The 17,738-nt window shown below is 42.4% G+C and overlaps 2 protein-coding genes across 3 annotated transcripts; one reads left to right on the forward strand and one right to left on the reverse strand.

Moving 5' to 3' along the window:
- Positions 1–3,964: 3,964 nt before the first annotated feature.
- On the reverse strand, positions 3,965–6,851 carry cunh3orf38 (chromosome unknown C3orf38 homolog). The gene is made up of 4 exons (XM_069153615.1): positions 6,656–6,851; positions 6,231–6,406; positions 5,376–5,578; positions 3,965–5,230 (listed from the first exon to the last, which is right to left on the reverse strand). The coding sequence occupies exons 1-4, from the start codon at positions 6,780–6,782 to the stop codon at positions 4,870–4,872; spliced, it is 867 nt and encodes a 288-aa protein (XP_069009716.1). The 5' UTR covers positions 6,783–6,851; the 3' UTR covers positions 3,965–4,869.
- A 951-nt stretch (positions 6,852–7,802) lies between these two features.
- LOC138201228 (uncharacterized) lies at positions 7,803–17,631 on the forward strand. Of its 2 annotated transcripts, XM_069154539.1 has the most exons (11): positions 7,803–7,990; positions 8,994–9,233; positions 9,384–9,501; positions 10,681–10,833; positions 10,926–11,120; positions 13,232–13,305; positions 13,632–13,829; positions 14,307–14,444; positions 14,546–14,635; positions 14,763–14,906; positions 15,031–17,631. In XM_069154539.1, exons 2-11 carry the CDS (start codon positions 8,994–8,996, stop codon positions 15,157–15,159), a joined length of 1,479 nt encoding a protein of 492 aa, XP_069010640.1. In that variant the 5' UTR covers positions 7,803–7,990; the 3' UTR covers positions 15,160–17,631. The 2 variants fall into 2 exon arrangements, with proteins under 2 accessions (XP_069010640.1, XP_069010641.1); XM_069154540.1 differs by lacking the exons at positions 10,681–10,833; positions 10,926–11,120 and having other exon boundaries at positions 7,804–7,990.
- The last annotated feature ends 107 nt before the right edge of the window (positions 17,632–17,738 follow it).

The following is a 17,738-nucleotide window of genomic DNA, read 5'->3' on the forward strand; positions in this document are numbered from 1 at the left end:
GGGAGAGATAGAGGAATATAAAGAGATAAAGAGAGAGAAGGGGGGAGGGCATTGTGTGCAAGCTCAACTCAAGTACATCTCAATGTGAGGGACATTTTTGTTACCCTGACATTGCCTCCATGTTTTTCTGATTGAAACATCCTTGACTGCATGCATTCCTTCAAGCATACATACTTGCTTAAGTATAAATAAACACATCAGATCCAGCTGCCTTCAGCTAGACCTCTGCTTGTTGTTTTCTTTAATTGACACTAAGCGAGAGTGTCACCGCCCAGGATCTTTTCACTCAGCCCTCGCTTTGTTGCCTTGAATGGCGTTTGTTCCCCCGACGGTCTCGTATTTCCACTGTTTACGTGAGATAATGATGCATGTGTAAGGATACACCGCCAGGCCAAAGAGAGAGGGGCTGATATGAACTGTGACGACTGCCTCGTCAGTCCAAAACAATTTGCGTTAAACTGTAGCAATGATGTCAGCTCAGACATTGGGGAGTGTAATAAAGACAGATGCAACGGGGGGGAAATGTGTGATGCACACAGAAAATAAAAGCTCATGCACAATTCGCAACAAGGGCGTAAAGGTCATGTAAGGTCAAAACAAACATCATTGTACAGATACCACAACGTTGATGCACTCTGTGTTATATTATTTGCTTGTAAATGTTATTACTTTGCATACATCTTGGATCTAAGTGAAGATTTTCAGGATATTAAAACTCAAGTGTGGCAAGAAGTGACTGGATGAGATGAGATATAATGTTTTTCTCTTTAAGAATTAAAAGATTTTCATTAAAGTGTACTTAAAATGCAAGAGTGCAGTGGAACAAGTCAAATAAAAACTTGGCAATAGCCTACAGTCAGCTCCATAAACCAAACAACAAATAAAAACTGAACCCCTCTTCAGGAAAAGAGAAAGTATTAGGTTGAAGAACTGTGGATTGCAGCTTTAACACCAAACACTGTTGACCTCATTTCCTTCTCCGCCAGTTATGTTGTTGTTTCAGTGCACTTTTAGTATGTACAGGGTTATGAAACACTGCTGGATTGGAGGGCAAGTCCAAAAAAATGACAGAACAACTTTGTCAAGCTTTGATTAAATTCTCCTTTCATGTTTTGTCAAAACGAGAAATATAGTTGCGTATTGAATGATTCACTTCCCATTCATAAATCCTGTTGTGTGTTGCTCAGAGAATGCAGACTGCAGACAGTATTGCTTTAAAGCCGTCTCTGACACCTTCACCGGAGCAGATGAATTACTGGCACTTCAATAACTTGTGAAATACGTGGTGGTGTGCCTATGAAAGCCAACAGTTTAACGTGTCTCTCTTTTAGAACCCCATTACTTTAATGGAGGACAATTCAAGCTTGAAAAATTTACAGTTTTCCTCATGGATGTGGCCAGATAGAAATTGCCCGGTAACATCAGCTTGCTCAGATTGCTCTTATGAATTGATGATTTTCCTCAAGAGTGTTAAAAGGTTTTTTTTTTTTTTTTTTTTTTTATGAGCAACGCTCAAAGTCTTTCTTCTTTCTGGTGTAGCTTGTCTGCCCTCTTCTGGCCTCACGTTGTCATGAGGTCAAGTCACTTTAAGTGATCATGGCGCAAATTTGTAAAAATATAAAATGTATATTAAAATGGTATATTCAGTATCAACATTTTTTTTTTATTGCAAATCAGATTGTAAAATAATAAATAAGACTATTAGTCACCTCAAACAAACCTATATATCTTGTAATATAATTGAAGAAATGTCTCGGGGTTGGTGCAAGTAAATAGTAAAGCCAATTGTGATCTTTTCTAATGAAAACTATCAATATGAGAGTTTTTCCTCATTTTGAATAAAATGCCTGAAACCACTTCAAAGATTTGTTGAATTGCTGGAGAACACCCTCAGTAACCTTTTAAGAATTACTGCTGTAGCCATTTAAAAAAAGGCACTTTGGCATCAATAGATCTGTAAAACCATCAGACTGTCAACATGACGCATAAAGTGTTTCATAAAGTCATAACTGATAACTAATGAGCCTGTTTCTAGGGAGCACAACTAACAACTAATCAGTCACAACCAAAGTGGAAAAAATGGATTTACAATTAAAGCAGCCGTTTACGTGGTTCACCACCCATAAGCTATTTCAAAGGGCCACGGATCTAAGTTTTAGCATGTTTCTTTATGAGAAACACACTTCCCTGTTAGAGGAGGGGAAAGAAAAAAAGAAAAGTTCTGTGGAGCCGAAACCATCACCAGACGCCACTGCAGCGGTATTTTTGAACGTGTGCGTCAGAGCTGCGCCCGTGGCCAAACCGCCTATTAAAATGCAGAGAAGCCAAGTGCCATAAAGACAGAAGGCGAGCAGCTTGTTATTATTCTTTCTGAGAGGTGAACAGGCTGAGATCAATGGCTGTAGTGGTTTCGCCTCACCACAACTATGGCCCTGTAAAGCACAAAGGGCCGTGTGGCTCCGACCCATACAGTCACAGATATTAACTCTTCCAGGGGCCTTTGAAAAAGGCTGCCAAGAATAATTTCCCACATGCAACATTTCAGTCATACTGGCCCATTCGGTGCCCCACCAGACCCTGAGTGCCCTCACTAGGATGACAGAGCAGAAGCAGCGAAAAAACAGACCCTCTCCATTAATAAGGAGTCATCTTGGGGCGTGTGAAATGTAAATGAATTATTTAGTTTTGCCACATTAATGAGCCATATACTGTACAGCATATCAATGCAAATGGTGTATTGTGCGTCTGAAATCTCATTAAACACACCGGTGAGATAAAAGCAGAGCTGCTATGGGGATAAAGCCTTTAGTTCCAAAACAAATGCAGTCTGTTGTGTTCTCTCATCAGTTGTTGCTCAGCTGTTTTACTGAACACTGAGATTCAGTGTTAATGAAGAAGACGCCGGTCCCCTGCCTCCCCTGCCTCCCCTTGTGTCCCATTTACATCAGCTATTAACACGTGATCTGCATCACACCGTGTCTGTTGATTTTTTTTTTTTTTTTTTTTTTTTTTAAATTAAAAAAAAAAAAAAAAAAAAAAAAATACCACATATTAATGGGATATTATCACCCTGGTTTTCCTGATATTTGTTCGGGACAGCAGATGAGTCTGAAAGCCTCATCTAGCTCTCAGGCATGTCTTCAGGAGGATTGACCTGCTGTCTTCTTTCCTAACAGCAAAATTATGCACCTTGGAGTTTGGTTGGACTCATACATGTGCATGTCATGTCATATGCTCTTTTGGCCAATAAAAAAAAAAATTAAAAAAAGTAAGACCTATATAATGGGGCTTTCCTTCCTGACCACAGCTCGTGATGAATGTGTATTTTTATATCAGGCGTCTGACCCAGCAGTGAAATCCTTCCAGCGTTTTGTGGCAGGCTGTCAGCCTGTAACGACACCTGCAATCAAACCTACCTAAAGGGCATGAAAATGGTCACATATATAGACATTTAAAGCTGCCACAAAATACCAGATATCGACTCTGTCAATCTAAAAATATCCATTTTGGCCTTAGAAGCTGGGAGAATGTCAGAGATGGCAGGCAGCAATATAGTCACCGTACCCAGAGCTGTTTCTGGCTAGCAGGCTGACCAACATTTTGTCTTTCGGTGCATACATGTTTGCCCTCTGCTGGCATAAGAGGAGTGGAAATTACAGAACACAGCAACAGCAACGATTAGCTATAAGAGCCGTGGGACAGCACAGCATCTGGACTCTGTTTTAAGAAGTAATTCAAAGGAACCCTTGCTGTGTTGTTGTTTAGTTTTACGTACATCATGCACATTTTGCGCCAAATAACAACACAATCCAGAATAAAGAGAACACGGAAAACATACTTACATACTGCACTTAAAAAACAACAGGAGTCTGCCTTTTCTCCCACAGCTACACTTTTCTATCAGAATCAAAATTTTATCAAATGTTTACTATATAGTACGGCTGCTATGCTAGACAACCGCTGGGACAAAAAGATTTGTGTCACAATATTTTGCATACAAAACTTTATCCAAATGGTAGTAATGGAAGATATAACTAAAATGACAAATTGAGAAGGTACAAATTAATCACGAAAAGCTGTCAATTTTCCACCAGACCGCTCAGGATTGAGCTTCTTTATCAAAAGTACATGGAAAAAGAATATAAATGTAGAACAACAATTAACTGTCTTAAAGCGGCGATGCCAGAAAAATATATTTTTGATATACAAATATGTCTAAATATTAGACGTACCCACCACAGAGCTTTGCATAAGTGTACTAATCAGATATATCTGTAAACATAATGGACTAACTTTTACTCATCCAGAAGGAAAGCACACGGGTCTTAGATTATATTTAAAATCAATTTTACTTATCTTTGTATTGTCATTGTCATATCATTTTTTCTGTTTGCAAGTAGTTACATACTTGCTATTATAGCACAAGCGTACACAAGTATAACTCAAATCTTTGCATATAATTTGTTACATATTTACAAAAGCAGATTCACGACTGTGCCAGGAGCAGATTTAAAATAAGGCACAAGCTGCCACAGCACAACATGCTTTGCAGGAAGTTACAGTGTATTTAAGCTTGAACTAAAATGTTTCCAGAAACAAGAAACAGTACAGGCGTTATTTTCTAGAGAGCTGAGAATTCTAAAGAAACCTTTTTGGAATTTTCGCCACGCATTGACGAAGTAAAAACTAGATTTGTATGTAACGTGTTCACCTACCTGCACTTTCTGCTTAACAAATTAAAATAGGGCAGTATGTGACCTCAACTGCCAGTGAGATGTATTTAGACAGCAGATGAGTAAAAGATGCTCAGTCAAACCTCCTGTGGGTAAATAGTTACATAAAGGAAAAAAGTCTTTGTTTCGATCCTCATCAGCTACATAGAAGCTGCAGTTCGCTGGAGTTGTTGCTCAAATCAGGTGCTGCCACCTCTATCCCACCCAGAGTATCCTGTCCTCTGATCTTCAGCTTGATGAACTTTATCTTCCAGCTGTTGTACTCCGGGGAGCGGATGAGGCCAAATATTTGCTCAAAGATACCCAGACAGGCCGCATCTCTGTGGATGGTCCCGGCCACGGCCACCGGCACCAGGCCGTGGGGCGAGGTAAGGGCCTTGAGGCCATCAGAATCCAGGTTGGGACTGAAGAGCAGGTGCTCCTCTTTGGTCAGGGCTAAGAGACGAAGGCTGACCAGCTCAGCGCCCAGAAACTCCTCCATATGCTCGCTGCTCACTCTGAGGAAGACAGAAAGACAAACCTCGCAGTTTGTTTTTGGGTTGTTTTCCTTCTTTATGACACTTCATAAGAAAGAAAAACAGAACTCCTGAACTGAAAAGCAAACTAACTACACTGTCACACTAATGGTAATGGTGCTCTTACCTGGAGAAGAGGTGTAGCTTCACATTTGGCCAGAAGTGTTGCGGTCCCCAGTCTTGAGGCTGTTGACCCAGCGAGGGGTTCTGACTGTTCCAGATCTGGAAGAACCACTGGCAGAACTGCTGGCCGAGGACCAGTGGGTCAAAGCCCACCTTCATATCTGTGGTCTTAACCATATCTCCTCGAGGGCTTTCATCCACCCCACACTTAAAGAAATGAGAGATTCGTTGCCACAAATGATCATATAGTGCTTTAAGTATTCTTTAGGAGTCATATTCAAGGAATACATACGTCCAACAGATACAACTTGACATCTTTCTTTCTTGTAGTTCAACTTCCGTCACACTGAAAACTTCTGAAACACGACTGAAACCTTTTCTTTTAAAATGAAAAGCTGCACTCCTCCTGCACACGTGTAAAAGTCTTCAAAGACTCACTATGTCACAACAACCCTTTCAGTGAAGACGAAAAGCTCAGGACAGTGTCTAAAGCTTATAATTACAGAAGTTCAAAAACAGCAACAGCTTGTGTATCAAAAATATAAGAAGTATATAAACTAAATTTTAACTATGCTGTTAATGACACTAGCAAGCACACACCACTATCTCAAGGGATCTTTAAGCCTGGTCCTGGGCCACCGGTAACTTATTTTTAAAAGCAACGACATGTAACATTTGCAGAGGAGAGGAAACAACAGCCTCTTCAAATGGTAATTATAGAATTCATTATCTAGTTTTATTAATGATTTCGACAACTACCTGTTTCCATCCATCAAGTTGTTGTTTACTATTCTCTGTGTTGCTTTCATACTTGATTTGAACAGGTGTCGGCAGAGTGATCGGACGTCCTGTCCCTTACCTTTACTGACGACCAGAGCTCCAGCGTCCTCTTCACCAGCTGGTGTTTCTCGCTGCTCGGGGACATCCGCACACCTTCTCCGGCCAGGTATTTGAATATGATGTCACGTTGGACCTTCTTCCTCCTCAGGAGCTCCTCGGCATTTTTGGTAAAGGAGAGAATTGTTTTCCTGGCCTCTAAATGTACAAATGAATATAAAGTGCAACACAATTACACGATTCAATCATCGGAAGGTGACACGCTAAAGCTAGGTTGACGTGGACTTCAAATTACACCAGAAATTCCAGGTTTGGTGTCCCAGGTTTTCTCTTTTTTTGTTTGTTGGTAAAAGTATGCTACGAATATGCTGGCTGAAGCCCGAGGACGGTCTGGATCCTGGGTTCACCGACTTACTCTGAGCTATCCGATACAAATTCAGAGCTTACCAGTGACGTTTTCCACTGCTATCATCTTGTTTGTGACCGTGTCACTAAGTGACAGAAGGTCGCCTTTTGTCATTAACTCCAGTATCTTCGTAAACCCAACACGCTCTGTTTCTGATAGTCCTGACATCCTCGCAAGCGAAACATTTACGCGTCTTCTTCGTCCATTTGTGTCCCACCAGAAAGTCGTCCGTAAAGGAACAAATATCAGGAAGAACATTGGTCCGCGCAAAACTATGGTTGCTATAGTGCTGCTGCTGCTGCGTTCGAGGCAGCTCGGAGTTGGTGATATTCGCTATTTATCATATCCAAACATGCTCTGTTGATGTTGCAAATATTTATATGCTGCCTGCAATGAGAAGGTGAGTTTCTCGCACATTGCACATAACTATGTTGATTGTTTATGAAAAGTTTATTAGTCTTGAAACGCTGAGAGCTCAGAGTTCAACTCGAAAATTCTTGACCTCCATGGAAGGCTTTTGCTGCCTTCCAGATTGTATAAATTCTGTTTATTAGGTTAGGTTAGGTTAGGTTAGGTTAGGTTAGGTTAGGTTAGGTAGTTACTTTATTAATCCCCAAGGGGAACTTTTTTTCGCTACAGCAGCATACAGGAAGCAATAAGATAATAATAGAATAATAAAAAGCAATAAAATAGCAGTACAAAATATTAAATATAAAATGCACAGTATATGCAGTACAGTATATATCTATATGTATTATATACAAACAACCAAGAAACACAGACAACAGTGTTATTTTATTTTATTAAGTTAAAATTCAAACCAGCAACACCTAATACTCATTTATAACTCATTACCTTCGTCTGTCCAATAAAAGAGGTTATTATTGTTTGAAATTATTCTTTTGAAAATAACTAAAAAATTCAGACTATGTTTATCAGTTTATCTTTCAGGATAAACTGGTGCTGTCTACTGATACAATTTAAGGTTAGATAAATAATTACAGTTTTATAAGTTTTATTGCCATTTTAAGGTAGAATTTAGTTTACACAAGCAATAATCTGCTGTCACAACGAAACACATGGGTGTTCGTGATGACGATTGAGATTATGATTTACGGTCAACGGCACGGAAGTGTTCGGTTTACGAGGAACACTTGAAGGCGTTACGAGACGAGCGAGCGAGCTTCCGTCCAGCTGTTAATGTCCTGCAGCCTGCGGAGCGGCGGAGCGCAGTCAGCACCGCGGCTCGATTTACCTGAGAGACTAAGCCTTTCAGCCGGCGTTAACACTCACTCATTATTTCATATGTTTTAGCCAACGGGGCCAAGAGGATCAGTTCTGCGATTTATTCCTGTTCGGGAGCCAAACTCGGCGAGGTAACGTACTGTTGTCATTTGCTAATAATCCTCAGTTTGTTATTCGGTTATTTTTAGCTTAGCTCGATGCTACGTGAAGCTTTGACAGTGAAACACATCCAAGGAAAACAGTCGGATCAGAATTATCACTTATAACTCAATTCGTAAACATTTATAGGAATTTGATAAAGCTCCGCTTGTGTAGAAATAATACTTTTCTCCCAACGCGAACGGTGATTCTCACGCACGCTTTTATCGTCATACAAATTCATAACCAAAGAAATCTCCCCTTTCCGGTTTATCATCAGTCGTTCTCCATCGACAGAGTGTATTACCATACTTATAATATGCTAAAAAACAAAACAAATGAAGGTAAATTGCATGTGGAGAAACCTATTTGTTACACATTTTGCTCGGGAGAAATCGTGCTTTTTTTTTTTTTTTTTAAGTCCATACGCTATTATTACTACGTGATGACACTAACTACTACTACTATCCTCAATAAAAGTTCAAAAACCCTGGACCTTGTCCTTTGTTTACACACCGAAACCAACATGAGGTGCGGTGCTGTCCCAACATCTGATAAGACTGCGCTCATATCTGGCAGCTGTGTGAATGAGGAACTTGTTTCATCGGGTAACAAGGAAATGTTCAGAAATTAGCTGGCAGGAAACTGCGCCGAGTTCCTGATACACCTCATCATCACTTCATAAAGAATTCAAAGGTCGTTGCGATTCCGAAATCAGATCCTTCAATTGGTCCCCGAGAACCTCACATCGAACTACTATTCAGATAAGTTCATTCACATAAACCTGCACTTACATACTCAATACACGCAGTAAGGATTTACAGCTATATAACATTGTCACACGGAGAGGAACGACCTCTATCAAAGGTCAATTTATGAAACGGGCCGATAACTCAAGAAAAAAAGTGTGTCTGTTTAAACAGGGACGTACAGCCAGTAGCCGAGAGCAGAAACAGTAAGAACAGCCAGGACCTTGTCTTTCAATTGTCGCTGCAGATGATGGAAGAGTCCGAGGGCGTCCGAGGCCGGGTCACGGTGTACTCCATCCAGGGCTGCCCGCACTGCGTGCGGGCCAAGGCCACCATCGGCCAGCTGGGGCTCCCAGTGTGCGACGTGGACATCGGCAAACACTCGGAGCTGAGGGCGACGGTGAAGGAGCTGACGGGACGCAGCACCGTCCCTCAGATCTTCTTCAACAGCATTCACGTCGGGGGGAATGACGACCTGCAGAAATTGGTGAGAAGGCGAGAGAAAAAAAAAACAAGCTCCGGTGAACTTAGCGCGTCGTGTATATTTTTGGTCTTTGTGTGTAGACGAGAAAACAAAACCACAACAAAAAAAACAAAACAAAAAAAAAAGTCTTGTTGATCTGTTTGACTCCGTCAGGCTCCCGAGGAGCTTCAGAGGCTGGTGAGGCTGGTCAAGGAACAACCTCTTCCAGCTGATGCTCCACCACTACCGGAGACGAGTCAGTCAGAGGACGCAGCGGCGGAGACCGACGAAGGTGAGAGGATTCATGATCAGACTTTTATCAGTGATGCAACATTTCTTCTGAAGTGAAACTCCTCCCAAATACCCAGTTCACGATGTGCGGAAATATAATTGTATTTTGCTCTTCGGTATTTCGGAGGATTACTTTGAAAGCAAGCGCTGTGTCTGGTTTCGTCTGCTCTGAGATGAGTTGTGAAACGATGAAATCTCCCACGCTGAGGGTGGTGCGTCCTTAATAGGAGGTTTCTTGACTGATGAAATGCAGCTTGAGCAACGACTGCGGTGGAAAACTGATTTCATCAGCGGCAGCGCTGCTTTTGTCACCTTGGAGTGCGAATGAGCCAAGAACAACAAGTGGTCATGAAATGGTGCTGGCTGATATGGACATGATGGTATGTTTAGGTAATGGCCAGTGTGTGTGTGTGTGTGTGTGTGTGCGTGTGTGTGTTGCCAATGCTGACACAGACAGTTGATAGAAGTTGGTCGTCAGCCCAGCGGCAGCCGGCTGCCTCACACGACCTCATTATTAGTGATGTGACATATCCAGTGCACACGCGTTTGTGTAGAAATATTCAATGTCGGCTTTGATGCGGCTGCAGAAGCTTTGTCACCAGTTAGCAACGAGCTTGCGGCGTGTGTGTCAGCCGAGTTCTGTTTCGCCCTCTCGCCTGTCCTGCTGATATCTTTTATGACACTACGCCGGACGCTGCGAAAGTGACATGCGGGTTCCTTTAGGTTCGGATGGAGGCACGTGGATATTCTTTGGATTCATTTAATTTAACGACATGCTGATTTGTGTTCATGAATTCTTAATTTAAGCGCAAGGAAACATCATTTGAGGACGCCAATAATTTATTCGACAGCGCAAATGATCTTTTTCCCCGATCAGACTCCGTGTAACAAAACCGTGCTCTCGTCCATCAATCAAAACAAACGAGTCACGCGTAGAGAATAAGGCTTTCGTGCGCATCTTCTCGAACGGCACACCATAAAAGCATTTCTTTTCTTGAAATGCTCCCTCCCGCTTCCTCAGCGTGTCTTCTCATTATGTCGGGAGTAAAAGAAGCCACAGTCCGAACCAACCCGGTTAGCACCTTCTCCATCGGCCAGATGTTCTCGCGCACGGTTACCGACATGCTTTCTTCAGTGTGCGTTTGTACATGTTCGATTTGAAATGTTCCTACTCTCGCAGAGTTCAAGTGCGAGAGAGATGAGTTGGCCGGCCTGGTCGAGGACCTGAAACACGGCAGTGTGATTGGCAGTCACAGGAGGGGACTGACTTTATACAAAAAGAGCTTCTCAGGCAGTCAGTTGGTTGACTGGCTGAAGCAAGAGAAGGGAATGGGTAAGTAAGGGCTGCAGGCGCCGCAGATGATTCATACAACACGCAGTCACGAATCCAGCTTTGTCAACGCCTCACCGTGGTGTGTGTGCCAGCCAGGGCCCAGGCCTGTAGTACCGGCCAGGCACTGTTGCAGAAGAAGTACATGGTCGGTGTGCAGGGCAGTGGGCAGCAGGATGGCAGTTTTGGCGAAGGAAAAGACACCATGGAGTCACTGTACAGGCTGCTGGAGGACGACCCCCATTCAGCCCTCAACGTAGGACAGACTGCATCCTGCAGTCCCATACCGGGTAGGTCAGGACCGGACCGGGCTGGGCGTGGAGTACACACACACACACACAGACACACACACACAGACACACACAGACATACACACACACACAGACACACACACACAGACACACACAGACATACACACACACTCACGGCATTCTAGGCTCATGCTGACTACTGTCCTTCAATGCCCTCTGACTCCTGTCCTTTAACGCCCTCTGACTCCTGTCCTTCAAAGCCCTCTGACTCCTGACCTTTAACGCCCTCTGACTCCTGACCTTCAACGCCCTCTGACTCCTGACCTTTAACGCCCTCTGACTCCTGTCCTTCAACGCCCTCTGACTCCTGTCCTTCAACGCCTTCTGACTCCTGTCCTTCAAAGCTTCTGACTCCTGTCCTTCAACGCCCTCTGACTCCTGTCCTTCAAAGCCCTCTGACTACTGTCCTTCAAAGCCCTCTGACTCCTGTCCTTCAACGCCCTCTGACTCCTGACCTTTAACGCCCTCTGACTCCTGACCTTTAACGCCCTCTGACTCCTGTCCTTCAACGCCCTCTGACTCCTGACCTTCAACGCCCTCTGACTCCTGACCTTTAACGCCCTCTGACTCCTGTCCTTTAACGCCCTCTGACTCCTGACCTTCAACGCCCTCTGACTCCTGACCTTTAACGCCCTCTGACTCCTGACCTTTAACACCCTCTGACTCCTGTCCTTTAACGCCCTCTGACTCCTGTCCTTTAACGCCCTCTGACTCCTGACCTTTAACGCCCTCTGACTCCTGTCCTTTAACGCCCTCTGACTCCTGACCTTCAACGCCCTCTGACTCCTGTCCTTTAACGCCCTCTGACTCCTGACCTTTAACACCCTCTGACTCATGCCCTTTCTTGGCTGCTGGCTTGGTGTTATGGTGCTTTTGGGTTCGCTTGGGTCCGTGTATCCTGCCAGTGAGGTTTGCGATGTTAAGAGCTGCAGTAGGTTTTAATAGTATATCTGATAATGGCCTCTCCAAAACACAAATCATTGGCTTCCACCTTCTGTACGATGGCTACGATGCAGCATATCATGCAGTTTATTCTTGATCTTGAAAAAGCTGCTTTATTTTGTAACTCAAGGTCTGCTTACTACCAGCTGATGTGACTGTTATCAGACTATTTCAATTCGGTCACCATCACAGATTTGCCCAAAATGTTTGGGCTAGTTGAAGTTTACCGAACCTACTTAGTTACATTATTTGATACATGAATTTTGAGGCACCAAAGATTCTGTGACAAAACTCGAATTGAATTTCAAATACACATTTTTGCCATTATGGTCATAGTTTGTATCCCGTTGCACATAACATTGACACTAAACATCAGCTTGTATTGGCTACACTTCACAAATATGATTTAATAAAAGGAAAATAAACAGTATGTCATCGAAGCCTTGTTTTAAAAACCTCGTTCTGCTTTGCTGCTCCGGTGTTTCCTTTCGACAGATTAATACTTGGTTGGCTTTAATTTCTTCTCAAATGTTTATTGTTTGGTTTTGTTCTGTGCTGGTGGTGGTGAGACATACTGTCTTTCTCTGTGTTGGTCTGTTTACAACTGAATGTCGCAGAAGTTAACTAACAGCTACTCAACACGGAGGCGAATATAATCCTTGCTTTTATAAATGTTGGTGTTTTTAAGCTTTGCCATTTTCTGCTCCAATTGATCAGCAATGCTCTTTTCTCACACAAGCAATGTATTCTAATAATGATTTCATTTGTCACATTTATCAGCCTGATCCTGATTACAGTTTGTATGTTTTGTTTCCATGACTACTTAAAAGATGAACTTATTATTTATTATGTTTTACTGCGCAGTAAAAACGTCCAAGCTTAGTCCCAGTTCGAGTTGAATATTTGGACATTCAGACGCAGTTTGAACTGTGTTAATGTTTTTTGTTTTTTTTTACAACAAAATACGGGGAATGCTTTTTAAAAAAAGCTTTAATGATAATATCAGGGCTCTGTTATCACAGTTGCTGTTTTTTGTATATCTACGATCCCAGCGCTCAGATATTGGCTTGGTTTGTCTCACCAAACAAAGCTATTGACCCCGTCAGTACATCGACCGAGCCTCTCACTATCTCTGTTTGTCTTTCCAGCTGCTGAGCTCTCTCTGCTTTTACGGGAGATGATTCTGAAATTGTTCTCGGAGCATCTCTCTGCCGACGGCAAGGTAACGTCCTCACTGAAGCGAGGCTTGTTGCTCACAGAGTGTTTTCATCTGTGTGTGTGTGTGTGTGTGTGTGTGTGTGTGTGTGTGTGTGTGTGTGTGTGTGTGTGTGTGTGTGTGTGTGTGTGTGTGGCTGTTTTGTAACTGTAAGGTTGCGTGCAGACGTGTGCTGTTGCACTGAGCAGGCTGTGTGTTCACATGAAGTGTAACTTGTGTAAACAGAGGAAACAGAGATTCTGTGATTCTCCCAGTGTGTGTAGAGAGATCGAGTGTGTGTGTGTGTGTGTGTGTGTGTGTGTGTAATGTGTGTGTTGTCTTTGCTCCTGCAGTCTGTGGACTACAAAGGCATGTCAGTGAACCCTGCTTTCGAGCGTTACTGCGAGCTGGCCATTCAGCTGCAGAGAGTGGAGCTCCTCTCGCTGAGCCGGGAGGAGAAGCTGGCCTTCTTCATCAACATCTACAATGCCTTAGTCATCCACGGCTACCTGCGGCTGGGGCACCCCACCAACATGTGGCAAAGATACAGAGTAGGATTAAACGGCCGCACTAAACCCTCATCTGCCTCATCAATTAACCATTTTACTGATGAAGAATTATTCATTATAATTCTCTTACATGTGCTCATTGGTCACTTAGGACCTTACGGCGTGTTCCGGTATTTTTGCACATACTGTGGCCAATGTGCATTATCAGAAAATGTATGACGCATCATCAGTAAGCCTGTTTGAATGGGGCGCAAAGTAATGATTCAAATCAATAAGGTTTTTGTACTGAAGTTGAGACTTTTTCGTGCTAATTTAAAAAATTTTTTTTTTTAAATTACAGCTTCTTATTGATTTGTATTCACATGGAAATATGAAGTTAGATTATATGCACAGTAAACCTCATTAATGAAGGGTCATTTCATTGTTATTTCTAAGTTGATGCTAATTCTCATGTACCTAAGCATGAACGAATGACATTACATTCATAATATTTGTTTGTGTCCTGTTTTTGTTTTTTAGTTCTTCAATTATGTAAGCTACCTGATTGGAGGAGAAGTCTTCACATTGCAGGACATCGAGAATGGCGTTCTCAGAGGGAACAGAAAAGGTGTCGCACAGCTCCTAAGGCCCTTCTCCAAAACAGACCCACGACTCCAAGTATTCAGACGTTCTGTTAACTCGCAGTGAAACATGTCACTCGCTCTTTGACTGGATTCTTTGGGAAGGAACTAAATTCCACTTCTCTTGTCGTCCACTAGATGGCGCTTCCAGACGCAGAGCCCCTCATTCACTTTGCCTTGAACTGCGGTGCCAAGGGCTGCCCGCCTATTAAAACATACACACCACAAGTAGGTGGAGTTGTCTTTTCTTATTACTGCGTAATTAGTCATTAGTAATGAAAATATACTGAGCAATGATCTACACTAACATTCACTGTATGTGGTAATACAACTCTGATGTGCGGTACCGTGTCAGGACATCGACAGCCAACTCCGCACAGCAGCCGAGGCCTTCCTGGAGAACGATGACGGCTGCGTGGTGGATTCTGGGAAAAGAGAAGTGCGACTCAGTCAGATATTCAAGTGGTACAAGGCAGACTTCGGAGGCACCGATGATAAGGTAGTTTGGAATCTCGCAGCTGTATGCGTGTGTGCGTAGACACGCTGAATCAATATCTTTGCAGTTGTGTTTTTTCTGTATCTGAAAGTCCTTTTCTCCGCGTCTCACCGTGTCTCTATCACAGCTGCTCAAATGGGTGCTGAAACACATGGGGGACTCACCGAAGAAGACCAGCCTGCAGGACGTCCTCTCCACTGGGAAGACCAAAGTCAGCTTCCTCCCTTACGACTGGAGCTCCAACAGCAGCCACTGAGCATATACACACACACACGCACGCACATGCACACGCACGCACGCACACACACACACACACACAGCTGTATGCTTTTGCTCTTTGCATCTATGCCCTCTGTCTACTGAGCTACAGCTACTTAAAAACCAGAGGGTTGGTGATTGAGTGCGTACAAATGAAAAGCATCGGTCCCCAAGCGTGTAAATGTTTTTTATGCAAACACACTAAGTCCCGGTGGTGAGAGGGGCACATTTGCACTGCATCATCGAAACATACTTCTCTCGCAGGCTCGTTCTAGCTTTACTGTAAGGTCCTACTGGACGCTCCTACTCCCCCTCTTTGGATGCCATACATATTAATAATTAGTAATGCATCATAATTTAAAGGTTAAAAGTAATAAAAAAAAACACACAGCGATTTACACACACAAAAGAAAACGTACTCCAGCGGCCTAATAAAAAGCATACAATGCACATTAAGCACATTTTTGCATTATTAGTTATGGCCGCCACGCTCTCCAGTCTGTGTCAGCAACTCAGGAGTCATAGATTACCATGTCCCTCTCTGGGCTCATTCATGTGGAGCATTCAGTCGGAGCAGATGGAGATGATCATTTAGCTGATTCTAACACACTGCCCTGACAAGCTATATCAAACTCCTATGAACTTCCGAGTTAACTCCTGTACACGTAGCGGATGGCAGAGTATCTACAAAGCTGGTCCATAATTTCAACGCTATTTTTGATCTACAGATGTCAATCGGTTCATTTTGTGTTCTCCAAGAGCTGTTGTGGTTTTGACACTTTATGGAAATTGCATTAACCTGCACACAAATCCTGAACTATAAACACAACTCAGCTTGTAGCTGAAGAGCACCAAATGTTATCCCTTTGAAGATTTTGTAAGAAATGATGAACATTTCATTTTCTAAACATCTATGATTCTGGTTGGTGTGCAGTTATCGAGCTCTTTTTCGTTGGACAAACGCCTGCTGTCCCTGAACTTCCCAGCTGATTGGGACCTGCAGGTGATTCAGTCTCTAAATTAAAAAGAGCAGCTACTGCGTGGGCTTGTTTGAAATGCATATGTCTTGATTTAGTTTTGATTCTCATCACCCGGAGGTATTTTTGTTCATAATTTCTTCACGGCTGCTCAACCCTCTGTTTGATTCAGGTCTTCCACTGTAAATTAAAAAAAAAAAAAAAAAAAAGTGCTACTGCTGTGTTTTCAGCAGTTATTTAGTCAAGCATAAAAAGGGAATTTGAAATATTTATTAAAATCACATGTTTGGGATGCACTCTGACACTTTGCATGTTTATCGCCAACTTTAAATGCTACTGAGACATCTTTGTACTTTTTTCACGAAGACAATTGTTTCAGTGTTTGTCTAAATGTGAATAATCTACTGCGTTTATTCAGATATTTATTCCAGCATGTGTGCAGAAACTGTAAAAGATCTCAGCCAAATCCTGTCTAGAACTTCAAAAGACCAAATATCATATATGAATACAGTATAGCAGATTTGATCTATTTTTAGTGTTTGCAGGTTGTCTGCGTGTTTAGTTTCCACCTGAACAAGTTTACAAAACAAAATTGTAACATGAAACATTATTTCTTTTAACCTGGCCTTTAATGTTTTTTTAAGATTCATTTTCCACTACGATGCCCACACGTGACGTTTATACAATGCAATATGTTGTACGTTTTCATAAGTTAGGATTTTTCTTATCTCAGGTCAAAGCAACATTTGAGTGGAAACGGTATCCAGGTTGTTCGGTCATCAAAGCACCGTATGCTGCGTGTATGTTTTCTAGTCTTAGCAGTTTCAGCTCATGTTGCACAGTCTGGATTTTGTTTGCAGAAACATTGTCATGCGATTAGATCCGGCACACGACTACAAGTTTGTATTTTTCTTAAAAGGTACAAGCAGCACCAAAGGAGATGCTTAAATTCGCATGCGTCACAGCTGGAGTGCAATTTGCTGCGTGAGATACTGGAAAACCCTCCGATGTTTGAACGCTGGCTCGCAGCAGGACCGCCTGGGTGTCACTGCTTTGTTTTTTCAACCTGCGAGCTCTGCCATAAGCTTAAGTTGGACCTAAAAGTGTCACTTAGACCTGATATCTGAAAACAATAATACAAAACTACACCTGGCAGAGTCAGTTATAATTAAACTGGAGACTAAACGGCGTATAGATTTGAAGAAGCCTTTTTTTTTTTTTTCTTTTCTTAAACTCGAGCCAAGTAACTCTATAATGGAGTGACGGAGTAAGATGGGAAGACACTGTTGTTGACTGAAGTGAGGAGTTTGTTTGTGTATATTTATGGTCCCTGTACTTTTTGAAGAAATTACCTCATGTATCAGGAAAATGTGATGCAAAAAATTTTTTTAAACAAGCAATTCTATCATGAAAATCATTCTACTCTCCTCTTTCCTGGGGTTAACAATGAAGCAATATGTTGATGACGAGTAAATATGCAATGCTGAACTAAATGTGGTGTATTTTGTTCCGATACAATCACACTGCACGTCATGACACAAAACGGCAGGCTTGTCTGTGGTCGTTCATGCAAAAACAAATGTCACAAAAGCAGCCAATA

This window comes from Embiotoca jacksoni, unplaced genomic scaffold (assembly GCF_022577435.1).
Source record: "Embiotoca jacksoni isolate LCO1_2020_lvr unplaced genomic scaffold, fEmbJac1.0.p SCAF_2, whole genome shotgun sequence".
In the NCBI taxonomy this organism is placed as follows: domain Eukaryota; kingdom Metazoa; phylum Chordata; class Actinopteri; family Embiotocidae; genus Embiotoca; species Embiotoca jacksoni.

What these genes read in the sequence shown, in the direction of transcription:
- cunh3orf38 (XM_069153615.1), bottom strand. Translation starts at nt 6,782, where the DNA reads ATGTCAGGACTATCAGAAACAGAGCGTGTTGGGTTTACGAAGATACTG. An exon ending in AGCAGTGGAAAACGTCACTG is followed by an intron (nt 6,407 to 6,655) that starts GTAAGCTCTGAA and finishes TTGTACATTTAG; the next exon opens with AGGCCAGGAAAACAATTCTC. An exon ending in AGCTCTGGTCGTCAGTAAAG is followed by an intron (nt 5,579 to 6,230) that starts GTAAGGGACAGG and finishes CATTTCTTTAAG; the next exon opens with TGTGGGGTGGATGAAAGCCC.
- LOC138201228 (XM_069154539.1), top strand. Translation starts at nt 8,994, where the DNA reads ATGATGGAAGAGTCCGAGGGCGTCCGAGGCCGGGTCACGGTGTACTCC. An exon ending in GAAGCAAGAGAAGGGAATGG is followed by an intron (nt 10,834 to 10,925) that starts GTAAGTAAGGGC and finishes TGTGTGTGCCAG; the next exon opens with CCAGGGCCCAGGCCTGTAGT. An exon ending in TCGGAGGCACCGATGATAAG is followed by an intron (nt 14,907 to 15,030) that starts GTAGTTTGGAAT and finishes TCTCTATCACAG; the next exon opens with CTGCTCAAATGGGTGCTGAA.